Source organism: Cherax quadricarinatus, chromosome 1, assembly GCF_038502225.1.
Source record: "Cherax quadricarinatus isolate ZL_2023a chromosome 1, ASM3850222v1, whole genome shotgun sequence".
Lineage (NCBI taxonomy): Eukaryota > Metazoa > Arthropoda > Malacostraca > Decapoda > Parastacidae > Cherax > Cherax quadricarinatus.
In genome coordinates, this window is record NC_091292.1 from 93,304,167 (window position 1) to 93,317,708 (window position 13,542).

Below are 13,542 nucleotides of genomic sequence, written 5' to 3' on the forward strand. Positions count from 1 at the left end.
CAGCTGTTGAGGAAGCGATTGAGGCAGCTGTTGAGGCAGCGATTGAGGCAGCTGTTGAGGCAGCGATTGAGGCAGTGGGTGAGGCAGCTGTTGAGGAAGCGATTGAGGCAGCCGTTGAGGCAGCTGTTGAGGCAGCGATTGAGGCAGCTGTTGAGGCAGTGATTGAGGCAGCTGTTGAGGCAGCGATTGAAGCAGCTGTTGAGGCAGCGATTGAGGCAGCTGTTGAGGCAGCAATTGAGGCAGCTGTTGAGGCAGCGATTGAGGCAGCTGTTGAGGCAGCGATTGTGGCAGTTGGTGAGGCAGCGATTGAGGCAGAGGGTGAGGCAGCTGTTGAGGCAGCGATTGAGGCAGTGGTTGAGGCAGCTGTTGAGGCAGCGATTGAGGCAGTGGCTGAGGCAGCTGTTGAGGCAGCGATTGAGGCAGTGGGTGAGGCAGCTGTTGAGGCAGTGCATGAGGCAGCTGTTGAGGCAGCGATTGAGGCAGCTGTTGAGGCAGCGATTGAGGCAGCTGTTGAGGCAGCGATTGAGGCAGCTGTTGAGGCAGCGATTGAGGCAGCTGTTGAGGCAGCAATTGAGGCAGCAATTGAGGCAGCTGTTGAGGCAGCGATTGAGGCAGTGGTCACTGAGGCAGCTGTTGAGGCAGCGATTGAGGCAGCGGGTGAGGCAGCTGTTGAGGAAGCGATTGAGGCAGCTGTTGAGGAAGCGATTGAGGCAACTGTTGAAGCAGCGACTGAGGCAGTGGGTGAGGCAGCTGGTGAGGAAGCAATTGAGGCAGTGGTATTTAATAACATACATGTTATTAATAATAATAATACATGTTATTAATATGTACTATTATTATTTATAACATATATGTTATTAAATACCACTGCCTCAACTGCTGAATTATTGTGAAATGTTTGGAAGAGCAGGGAGAATAATGTTCACTCCAGCATAAACAAAGCCACACTGACGATGTGTCAACCACTCCCTCGTATTTTTGTACAATTTCCTTCTTCAATTATATCGTATTATTATTATTATTATATTATTATTATTATTATTATTATTATTATTATTATTACTATTGTTATTATTACTATTGTTATTATTAGCAGTAGCAGAAATGTTTGATTCTTTGCTGTGTTCAAGACTAAACACATGATGTCACCGTCCAATACCTGTCCGAATAGCCATTCCAATATGCAGTCATGAATGGGTTTACATTATTTATACTGTAGTTTAATAGCAAATAATGAACAAACAAAACACTCACCACACTGAGTGGTGGGAGGGCTGGCTGCCAGTTGCGGGGGTCGGAGGGAGGGTAGTAGGGACTCGCAGTGGTTGGGGAAGTGGTGGAGGCATTGGTGGAGTCTGTGGTATTTAATAACATACATGTTATTAAAGCATAACATGTATATATTTAGTACAATTTACGACGTTTTCATGTATTTTATGATTGTTCATGGTTCAACAAGTTAAGGAAGCAGTATTGTATTATATTTCCCTACAATATATTGGGGCACCAAACATTCACGGTTTTTCAACATTCGCGAGGCTCTTGATCCCCTAACCCTCGCGAATGTTGAGGGAGACCTGTATATATATATATATATATATATATATATATATATATAAATAATATATATATATATATATATATATATATATATATATATATATATATATATATATATATATATATATATATATATATATATATATATATATATATATTTATATATATATACATACATACATATATACCTACCTACCTAACCTAACCTAACCTAACCTAACCTACCTACCTACCATCCGACTTACGACCTGCTCAACTTATGACCACTTGACTTACGACCGTGTTTTTTATGCCAAATTTCTGGGAAATAAACAACTATTTGTGTTGTACACAGTGTTTATCCTAAACCTTACAGTATAAAATGCAGTACTGACAACATAAAAAGTAAAGTAAAACATGAAATACCAAAATAAAACAATAAAATAGTCATTACAAAAATGTTTTGTCGATATTCAGTAGTAAAGTTCAACTTAGGACCATTTCAACTTACGACCGGTTTCTCGGAACCGAACTCGGTCGTAAGTCAGATGGTAGGTGCATATATGTACAGTGTACCCCCGACATTTGATGGCATCAACATTCGATAAATCCGACATTCGATGCATTTTAACAAAAAAATTTCGCCTCGACATTCAATGGAAACCCCGACATTCGATGCGATTCGTCTCGTTTCGTATGAGACGTGTCCACGTGTGGCGTGAACTGCACCATGTGTGCCAGTGTTTACAAGCCAGCCGGTGTGCACGCATCTAAGGATACATTTGGTACATTCCATATTATCACTTTTTTTTGGTGCTTGTTTCTGCAAAATAAGTAACCATGGGCCCCAAGAAAGCTTCTAGTGCCAAGCCTTCGAGAAAAAAGGCGCTAATGACTATTGAAATGAAGAAAGAGATAATTGCAAAGTACGAAAGTGAAGTGCGTGTGTCGGAGCTGGCCAGGTTGTATAGTAAACCCCAATCAACCACCTCTACTATAGTGAGCAGGAAAACGGCAATCAAGGAAGCTGTTGTTGCAAAAGGTGCAACTTTGTTTTCGAAACAGAGATCACTAGTGTTAGAAGATGTTGAGAGACTGTTATTGGTGTGGATAAATGAAAAACAGATAGCAGGAGATAGCATCTCTTAAGTGATCATTTGTGAAAAGGCTAGGCAGTTGCATGATGATTTGGTAAAGAAATTGCCTGCAACTAGTGCTGATGTGAGTGACTTTAAGGCCAGCAAAGGTTGGTTTGAAAGATTTAAGAATCATAGTGGCATACATAGTGTGATAAGGCATGGTGAGGCTGCCAGTTCGGACCACAAAGCGGCTGAAAAATATGTGCATGAATTCAAGGAGTACATAGAGGCTGAAGGATTGAAACCTGAACAAGTGTTTAACTGTGACGAAACAGGCGTGTTTTGGAAGAAATTGCCAAGCAGGACCTACGTTACTCAGGAGGAAAAGGCACTCATAGGACATAAGCCTATGAAAGACAGGCTTACTCTGTTAATGTGTGCCAATGCTAGTGGTGATTGCAAAGTGAAGCCTTTATTGGTGTATCACTCTGAAACTCCCAGAGTGTTCAGGCAAGAGAATGTCCTCAAGGCTAATTTGTGTGTGAAGAAGAATTCTGTTCCACTTCCCCATAGAGGTAAGAGGAAATAAACAAGAACAAAAACTAGTAAGAAAATAGAAGAAAACCCAGAGGGGTGTGTGTATATATATGCTTTTACATGTATGTGTAGTGTGACCTAAGTGTAAATAGAAGTAGCAAGATGTACCTGAAACCTTGCATGTTTATGAGACAGAAAAATGGACACCAGCAATCCTACCATCATGTAAAACAATTACAGGCTTTCGTTTTACACTCACTTGGCAGGACGGTAGTACCTCCCTGGGCGGTTGCTGTCTACCAACCTACTACCTAGAATAGTCTTATCTATTTTGTTTAATACGGCAAATATTTCACTTCAATCTAACCCTTAGGTAATCCTTTTGCCACTAAAAAGCTGCCTTGTGCTCTAAATATATTTTTAGTAGTTACTGCAGTGTTGCATTAATGTGCACAACCTCCCTTTTGTCAGTGCTCCATTTGTACATGTCCAATACCATACATACCTTGGCCACACAGCTCTGCCATAATGCTTGCCTCCACCCATTCCCTGTCGCACACCCAGCAGACTCCACCCACAACTCCCCCACAGCCACATCTTTCACCTACACCATCCCATCCAGTAACATCCACCCACACAACCTGCCCATACAGTTTCTCCCACGGCCACACCTACACCTGCACTATTTCTTCACGGCCACATTTCCCCACTACCTCAAGATCACATCTTGCCCAGCTCCATGCCCTCACCCACACCATTTTCCCATGACCTCACACCTTTCATCCTAACATGCTTTTCATACATGTAATCGCTTTAAATGCCTATCATCCTCCTTACCACTCACCCAGTCACCCATCATCCACACCACCACCCACACCAGGCCACCAGTGCAGCCAAACCTTTCACCCACACCACTTTCCCACAGCTTCAAGCTCAGGTACCCTCATGCCCACACTTACCATTGCTTTCACAGCCCATATTCTCTTAACATGCTGTCCACACACCTAGTCACATAGCTACTCACCTGCCCAGTCACCCATCATTCACACCAATACCCATACTAGGCCACTGACACTGCCACCCACACTGTCACCATCACATTGCCTCATCGCTTCCATCCTCTACCTCCGTTGCACCCCTCCACTGCTCACCATCCTCCACCTCTCAACATCAGCCACAACTCCTTCCCCCCACCCCTCCACCATTTACTCTCCATCTCCCACTCCAGCCATCCCCAAATCCCCAATCCCCACCCTCACACCAAACCCCAACTGCTCTAGCCCCTTCTGCTTAATGCCTCCCATATACACCCCAACTCCCCACACCCACCTCCCACTCCAAACCCTGCACCCCAACCCCCACATCCAAACCCTAACCCCCACACCCCAACCCCCACACCCCAACCCCCACACCCCAACCTCCACACCCCAACCCCCAACCCCACACCCCCTACCCCCACACCCCTACCCCCACACCCCTACCTCCACACCCCTACCTCCACACCCCTACCTCCACACCCCTACCTCCACACCCCTACCCCCACACCCCTACCCCCACACCCCTACCCCCACACCCCAACCCCTACACCCACACTCCAACCCCATACACCCACACCTTACACACACACACACCACATCCACCCCACCCCCCCACACTCACACACTAACCACACTAACCCTTCTTTTATATAACACTAGTACACTTGCTAAGAGTGGGACAACTGAACAGTAAGGCACCTCTGTTACCAGAGATGTGGATGCAGGATCTTTGATGCACATCACTATTCTGACCTACAGTCACATTATCATTATTGTTTTTTGCAATCTTGAGACTTAAAAAATCTGGTTGTCCATTTTGGGAGTCTAAGAAACAGCTTTTTCCATAAGTTCTTCAGTTCATTTCGCATGATGTTTTATTACATACCCTTTTCAAAAACGTATCTAACATGTTAACCAGTGATCAACTGTATGTACTGTACTATAATTGTTGTTAGGTAAGACACATATGCAACAGTTAGGTATCTTTATTTCGAAACGTTTCGCCTACACAGTAGGCTTCTTCAGTCGAGTACTGTGTAGGCGAAACGTTTCGAAATAAAGATACCTAACTGTTGCATATGTGTCTTACCTAACAATCTGTCGGTATTTTATACCATTTTAATGTTCACTATAATTGTTAAATAATGTTCATGCTATTTCTCTTGTTCCAAATCATGTGCACAAAATTTAAAACTTTTCAAAAATAATAATATTGGGTTTACCTTATTACAGAAAACTAGCATATTTAGTGTGATTTCTGAGATTTAATTCTGATATTGATCTATTTCTAGGTTGGCTGTAATGCAGTAAGTTGGGCACCTGCTGTGGCACCGGGATCTGCTGATGGTACCAGTAGATCAGGAACTGCAGTCCAGCGCATTGTCACTGGTGGATGTGACAGCTATGTTAAGATATGGAAATTCGATAGTGCCACTGGGGAGTGGATAGAAGAACTTAAGTTAGAGGGACATTCAGATTGGGTGCGAGATGTTGCCTGGGCACCTTCTATTGGTCTTCCTCGTTCCATCATTGCCTCTTGCTCTCAGGTGGAGTGTCAAGTTGATTGTTTCATTGCTGATGGTACACTGTATTATGCTGGAGATGGGAAGGGTTTATAGAAGAAAAAATTTCACTTGTTCGAGTTTTGTAGGAATAGTGTGGCTGGAAAAGATCATGTACTCGATGATTATTGTGTAGTATACTACATGTACTCTGTTACAGAATATGGTATGGCAATTATTGATTGAATATTATTTAACTTGGTTAAATATTGACAAAACATATTTATGAATTACGTCAAATGTACAAGACAAATGGTTTTTGGAACATGATAAGCTGTTGAAGTGTGAGCAAGGTAACATTTTGTGACGGGATTCAAGGAAACCAGTTAGCTGGACTTGAGCCCTGGAGGTGGGAAGTACAGTAGCTACACTCTGATAGGGCTGTGGGGATATTTGTAGTTTGGAAGGGCATCTGAGCTGTAGTATATGTGCACCTCTGGCAAAACATTTATAGAGTGAATGATGGTGAAAATGTTTCTCTTTTGGGTCACCCTGTCCCGGTGGGAGATGACCCTGTGTGTGTTGCGTGTGTGTGCATGTGTGTTACAAATGCACGTGTGTAGCTGTGTGTGTGTGTGTGTGTGTGCGCGTGTGTTGCTTGTGTGTGTTGCATGTGCATGTGTTGCATGTGCATGTTGTGTGTGTGTGTGTGTTGCATGTGTGTGTGCTTGCGTGCATGTGCACACACACATTCACTTGACACGACTTGACTTACTGTCTGTTTAATGTTTGATTTTTTGCTAATATTAGATATTTTCACTTAATTCTCTAACAAATTTGTGAGTGTTGGATACAATATGAAACCATTACATGTACTTGTACTTTCAAGGAAGTATTTAGCTGAACCACTATTCCTTGTGGTTTTTTAGTTACACTCATGTTGCAATGCCACTTGGTTTTCTCCATTTTTTCTTCTGTTGAATCTTGATTTCTTTTAACCCTTTCAGGGTCGAGAGGCCCTCTCCTAAACTTGTTCTCAGGGTCGAAAATTTTTCGGAAAAAAACAAAAAAAATTCTTGTGAAATGATGAAGAATCTTTTCCCGATCATAGTGACACCAAAAGTATGAAATTTGATGGAAAACTTAGGGAATTATGCTCTCACGAAGTTAGCGGTCTTGCCGATGTTTATGCATTGGTGATTTCGCCCACTTTGAGCCCTATTTTCGACCAATTCCTGTGTACTAGTCGACAAAAATCATATTTATTTCGCTAGAACTCCATTTTTTTCTATCGAATGTGTACAAGAAACTACCCATTTACCAATTTCAAATATCCAATAAAGTGGTTAGAAATTGGCAATTTTGCCAATTTCACAAAAATTTCAGAAGATGCCAATTTCCAAATAGGTTCCAGAATAAACAAGACAGACATTCCTGGCACTAAAATAACAAGTTCTCTGTTCGTTAGTCACGTCCCCAGGCCCCTCTTATATTTCTTTTGCTTTCCACTTTGAATTTTTATTCTTACAAAAAGTAGAAGATTTACTGTTATGCAGCCTAGTGCATTAGTGTAGAAATGGTATAAATAATATCAGTGCACTTGTGAAACAATATTAGACTCACCAGTTGATGTGTATTGGATGCTTGGCATGATTTGTTTACTTTTGAACTTTGGTAAAAATCGAACATTTCTGCTACTTTGAGCTCAGTTTCAAGGTACTTTTCATAGTGAAACCAATCAAAATCATCTCAATTCCTGTAATATGTCTTCAGTTCTATAAAATGAGACCAGGAAAACTAGAATACTACAACCATAAATAACATACGAAAATACAGTGCAGAGTCGCTGTTTTAATCCAAAAACATGGTCAAAGTTTTTTTTTTTTCTCATTACGCACTGTGTGCTGCAGGATTTTTTTTATACTGCACACACTGACCACACAGACCCATTCTTTCATATGTAGGCCTACCAGCTTTCGCTAGATTTGAAGGCGCTAGAATTTAGGCGCTCTAGTACGTCAAAAACCCTGGTGCGTAAGCCAAACTAGTACGTTGAAAACCCTGAAAGGGTTAAAGTTTCATTACCATATACTTTCCATGTGTGTGTGTGTCTTTTGGAGTTACTTTTCATTTATTCTGTTTCCAGTTAGAAGCAAGTTCATCTACTTTACATATGAGAGTAACACCACCATTAACTCTTAAAATAATTTTGCAGATTTAGGTGCTCTTTCAAGAAACTAAATAAGAAAAGACAGGTGCACAGCAAGCTTTTGTTGTGACATTTTGCTCTTTGTAAAGGTTCAGGTCATAGACTTCATAGATTGAAATATCACAAAAAAAAAATCCTCTGTACCTGTGTTTTCTTTATGTATTACTAACAATAGTGTACCTCTTGTATCCAATTTTCACAATGAATGCACTTTGAAATGTTTGTTGAAGATTCTGTACGAGTAGGTGAATGAACGTGTACAAGCATACTAGCCAACATGTTTCTTATTTCAGGATCGTAGAGTGATTATCTGGACAAATGATGGAGTGACAGGTGTTTGGCAACCAAGAGAACTGAATACTTTTGACGATGTCATCTGGCATGTTAGTTGGTCTGTTACTGGTAATATATTAGCTGTTTCTGGAGGTGATAATAAGGTTAGTCCCCAGTTCAACATTCCTACAACTTTAGTAGACAGTTCTGTGTACAATACCAAAAGTTTGAATGATTATTTTCAAAAAAGTTTACTTTCTTTAATTGTGTTTATTTTGCTCTCAATCACTTTAGTAAGATTTAACATTTGTAAACACTCTCAACACAACTTTAAAAAATTATGAAAAATGTTGGTACTCTCATGTCAGAATGGAGTTTCTTGCTTGTTTATGGTAATTTAAGAATGGCATGGTTGTCATTACAATACAACAGTATACAATACAATTTTTATTTCTTTGCAAGTTTACATTGAGATTCTGTAGTTTACAATAATGAGTTGCAGGGCAAAGAGTGCCACTATCATGCCATGGCATTACGGGCAGACTAAATTAATGGCTTACAGACTACTTAATACTAGAGAGTAAATATTTCCTAAATATTCTAGAAAAAAAACCATACCACGAGCAGGGTTAGAACCCGTGATCAGAGTCTCAAAACTCCAGACTGTCGCGTTAGCCACTGGGCCAGCTAGCCACAATAAGATTCATCCAACTAGGTATATTTATACACCATAGGAAGGTTAGCATAGGCACCCCTGTGACCACAAATGCAAGTTTTTACAGGCGAATCTCCAGCTAGTGTGGCCACGATGAACTCTAGCTCAAGTCCATTCAAAGCCATCAACATGACTCATGAAATCGTAATGGTATGGTTTGTTTGCAATCATGTCATTACGATTTCTTGAGTTATGTTAAATATTCTAGATTTTATAACTCCTTGGAGTAACCTAAATGTTGGCTGCAAATCCCATACTTTGCACAGCATTTTGATAAATATGACAATGTAAATTCTGAACGTTTATAAAATATTTGTAATAACTTAACCCTTAACGGTCCAAATGTACATATACGTTCTCTCGCGTAGCGCCCCAAACATATATGTACGTTTCATTTGTCATTCATTCAACATTGGCACGATAGGCCTGAGTTGCCTAGACATGAGAGAACGGATGTGCGCACTCAGTGTGCACCATATGAAAAAAATTGAGGATGCCTAGGTACCACATGCTCTTTTTTCCTATATATATTTTTTTTTTTTCTTTTTCTCAAAAGATTCGGGGCGCTACACGAGAGAACGTATATATACATTTGGACCATTTAAGGATTAAATAAGCATTTTAAATCATCTGTTTGTATATAAGGTGGCCCTGCCTTTCTCATTTTTACTTTTTGCCAAAGCACTTCATTTAGCTCCTGTATTCAAGGCTTGCTGAGTGGTTGATATTTAATAATAAGCCTCACATATTCAATAGTAGTATAAAATTAAGAAACTTCAAAATATTTATCACTTTCGGTTCTTTTATGGATAAAAGTGCCTGTGTGACGTGCTTAAAAATAGCTTTATTTTGGTCAGTGAATCATAAAATTGACAAGGGGAAAAAGATGAGTGGTGCACTGAGGAGTCTGTGGAGACAAAGAACTTTATCCATAGAAACAAAGAGGGGGAATGTATGAGAGTATAGTTACACCAGTGCTCTTATATAGGTGTGAAGCATGGGTGGTGAATGTTGCAACAAGGAGAAGGATGGAGGCACTGAAGATGTTGTGTCTGAGGGAAACGTGTGATGTGAACATAATGCAGGGAATTCGAGTTTGGAAATTAGGAGGAGGTGTGGGATTACCAAAACTATTATCCAGAAGACTGAGGAGGGGTTGTTGATGTGGTTTGGACATGTAGAGAGGGATGGAACAAAATAGAATGACTTAGTGTATAAATCTGTAGTGGAGGGAAGGTTGGGTAAGGGTTGGCCTAGGAAAGGTTGGTGGGAGGGGATAAAGGTTTTGTGTGTGAGGGGCCTGGACTTCCAGCAAGCATGTGTGAGGGTGTTAGATAGGAGCGAATGGAGACAAGCAGTTTTTAGGAGTTGACTTGCTGTTGGAGTGTAAGCAAGGTAACATTTATGAACGGATTCAGGGAAGCCGGCAGGCCGGACTTGAATCCTGGAGATGGGTAGTACAGTGCCTGCACTCTGAAGGAGGAGTGTTAATGTTGCAGTTTTATAACTGTAGTGTAAAGCATCCCTCTGGCAAGACAGTGATGGAGTGAATGATAATGAAAGTTTTTCTTTTTCAACCCACCCTACCTTGGTGGGAATCAGCTGATGTATTAATAAAAAAAAATAATAATCAGTGATTGAAATGGCCTTGGTGGATGTACGTAGGTACATGGCTGTGTTCCTACTTTACAATTTCCAAAACATGTACAGTACCTACTTCTTAAACCCATTTTGTTCACTTTGTGAAAACATTGGTATACTTAGAGGAAATGTTCAGATAATATTCAAAGTAAAAGGACACAAGTGCAACTAATGTGACATTTTATTGTGGCAACGTTTCGCTCTCCAGGAGCTTTATCAAGCTTGATAAAGCTCCTGGAGGCAACGTTCCACCTAATAAATGTCACGATTAAGTTACACTATAATCCTTTTACTTTACATATTGTCGGTAATTCTACCAACTTTATTACAAGATAATATTCAGTTATAAATGGCATTAGGCCACAACTTCTTAGTTTTAAAAACACAAGTGTGGCAAATCACAACTGCTTTGATAATAAAATAAAAAAAAAACTTGTTGCCACCATCCCTGCCTTCCAGGCGCTGGTTAGGAAACTGACATGTTTCTGTATTTTAACTGATTTTTTTTTTTATATAAATTAAGGATGCAGTAGGGACTGTATCTGATGCATTCACTTATCTGAAGGTTCAGTCTAAAAGTTTTTACCATATTAACATAGGATTGTTATGAGAACATCCCTTATTCTCGGTATTCATGTATTATTTATTTAAACAAGCGAGTTGGAAAGTTCAAATAATTTTACAGATACTGTATTTATTTTCTCTCTCTCTCTCTCTTGAACCATTAGGTGAGCTTATGGAAGGAAAGCTTAGAAGGGCAGTGGGTGTGTCTGAGTGATTCTGCCAAGGGACAACCGTCTTCTGAGCAACGTACTCTTTAGTGGTAACCATTAGTAACAGTATTGTAAGCTGTTTGGCCATGTCACCAGTGTAAATAGTGGCACACAAATATTTTTTAAGAAAATGTTTGATGTTACATGAAAATTCAGGCTTTTATTGGTAGGTTACTTACGTTTAAGTGTATTATGATAATGACGTAAATTACCAAGACAATTTTTTCTTTTTATGACATTTAAAATAAGTTATTGATGATCATAATACAGAAAAATGCAAGGTTAAATGTTATACACACAATTTAAATGCAGGTGTCCAAAATATGCATAGTTTTTTATAATAAGTAGTAAGATATTTGTATACTTTTGAAGAAGTGTTACAGGAACACCGTTGAGCACTTATTTACATTTTACATAAAAACTCAAAATCCTTATTGCTGTGTGCATATTTCTGGTCAGTGTTGTATTTTGTGTTCCTATATGCATGTTGAAGATAATTATATTAGTTACTTTAGGTAAATTGAATAATATGGTCGCTATACTGAAGGAAAATAATAATTTTGGAATAACAAAGTGTTTGTTTTAAACCTATGACTACACAATGTGCAGAATAAGTTTTTAGTATTAGCGAAAGTGGGAAATGACAATTTTTGGATAGTTCCTTCCTCTCCATTCTTTTGAACACAAGGTTTCAGAAGATTAGGTTTAGGGTTCTTAACTTTATTTACAAGCTAAGAGCTGCTACCTACATCAGCTGATTTTAAAGCCTTTTTATTGTTATGAGACATACAAGTAGGGAAGAAGATGAAATTGGAGCCATCTGTGGGCCAGCAATTTCATTTGCTCATTAGACTTTATTTTGTTGATGTTGTTATGCTGTACAAACATGTTCCAGACTTCAGTCATCCTAGGAATAAATGACCTTGGATGAAGTGATGTTCTTGAGAAAGGTACAACAAGAGTGTAGTTGCTGCTTGCTGCCCATCTTGTGTGAAAGCTCGCTTCTCGCTGTGCACAGAGTGGAGCCGAGTATGGTACTTTGACAATACTGGCCTTGTACATAACAGTAAGACCACCCACATCCCTCCTGTGTTGCTCTGTTCTGTCTTGCTCTGTTCTCAATTCAGCTGAAAAGTCACAGATGAGACTGGGGCAGGCAATCAAAGAAAGTGGAGCATACTCAAGGTGTGAGTGTACTTGTGCCTCGTAGAGAATCTTCCAGCCAGTACTGTCTAGCAGATGTGAGATATATCAAGGTGCTGTAAGCTCGCTCTCTCTCTCTCTCTCTCTCTCTCTCTCTCTCTCTCTCTCTCTCTCTCTCTCTCTCTCTCTCTCTCTCTCTCTCTCTCTTTTCTCTCTCTCTCTCTTTTCTCTCTCTCTTTTCTCTCTCTCTCTTTTCTCTCTCTCTCTTTTCTCTCTCTCTCTCTCTCTCTCTCTCTCTCTCTCTCTCTCTCTCTTTCCTCTCTCTCCCTCTCTCTCTCTCTTTTCTCTCTCTCTCTTTTCTCTCTCTCTCTTTTCTCTCTCTCTCTTTTCTCTCTCTCTCTCTTTTCTCTCTCTCTCTCTCTCTCTCTCTCTCTCTCTCTCTCTTTTCTCTCTCTCTCTCTCTCTCTTTTCTCTCTCTTTTCTCTCTCTCTTTTCTCTTTTCTCTCTCTCTCTTTTCTCTCTTCTCTCTCTTTTCTCTCTTCTCTCTCTTTTCTCTCTCTCTTTTCTCTTTTCTCTCTCTCTCTCTCTTTTCTCTCTCTCTCTCTTTTCTCTCTCTCTCTCTTTTCTCTCTCTCTCTCTCTTTTCTCTCTCTTTTCTCTCTCTTTTTTCTCTTTTCTCTCTTCTCTCTTTTGTCTCTCTTTTCTCTCTCTCTCTCTCTCTTTTCTCTCTCTTTTCTCTCTCTTTTCTCTCTTTTCTCTCTCTTTTCTCTCTCTCTTTTCTCTCTTTTTTTTTCTCTCTCTCTCTCTCTTTTCTCTCTCTCTTTTCTCTCTCTCTTTTCTCTCTCTCTTTTCTCTCTCTCTTTTCTCTCTCTCTTTTCTCTCTCTCTCTCTTTTCTCTCTCTCTTTTCTCTCTCTCTTTTCTCTCTCTCTTTTCTCTCTCTCTTTTCTCTCTCTCTTTTCTCTCTCTTTTCTCTCTCTCTCTCTCTCTCTTTTCTCTCTCTCTCTCTCTCTTTTCTCTCTCTTTTCTCTCTTTTGTCTCTCTTTTCTCTCTCTCTTTTCTCTCTTTTCTCTCTCTTTTCTCTCTCTCTTTTCTCT

General features: G+C 40.0%; 1 protein-coding gene across 1 annotated transcript in view; it reads left to right on the top strand.

Moving 5' to 3' along the window:
* Sec13 (secretory 13) overlaps positions 1 to 11,878 on the top strand; it is a 59,508-nt gene extending 47,630 nt beyond the window's left edge. The window contains exons 5-7 of the mRNA XM_070084340.1: positions 5,485 to 5,739; positions 8,197 to 8,340; positions 11,261 to 11,878. Coding sequence (XP_069940441.1) covers positions 5,485 to 5,739; positions 8,197 to 8,340; positions 11,261 to 11,353 — 492 coding nt within the window. The 3' untranslated portion in view covers positions 11,354 to 11,878. The remainder of the gene's footprint in view (positions 1 to 5,484; positions 5,740 to 8,196; positions 8,341 to 11,260) is intronic.
* Positions 11,879 to 13,542: the final 1,664 nt, after the last annotated feature.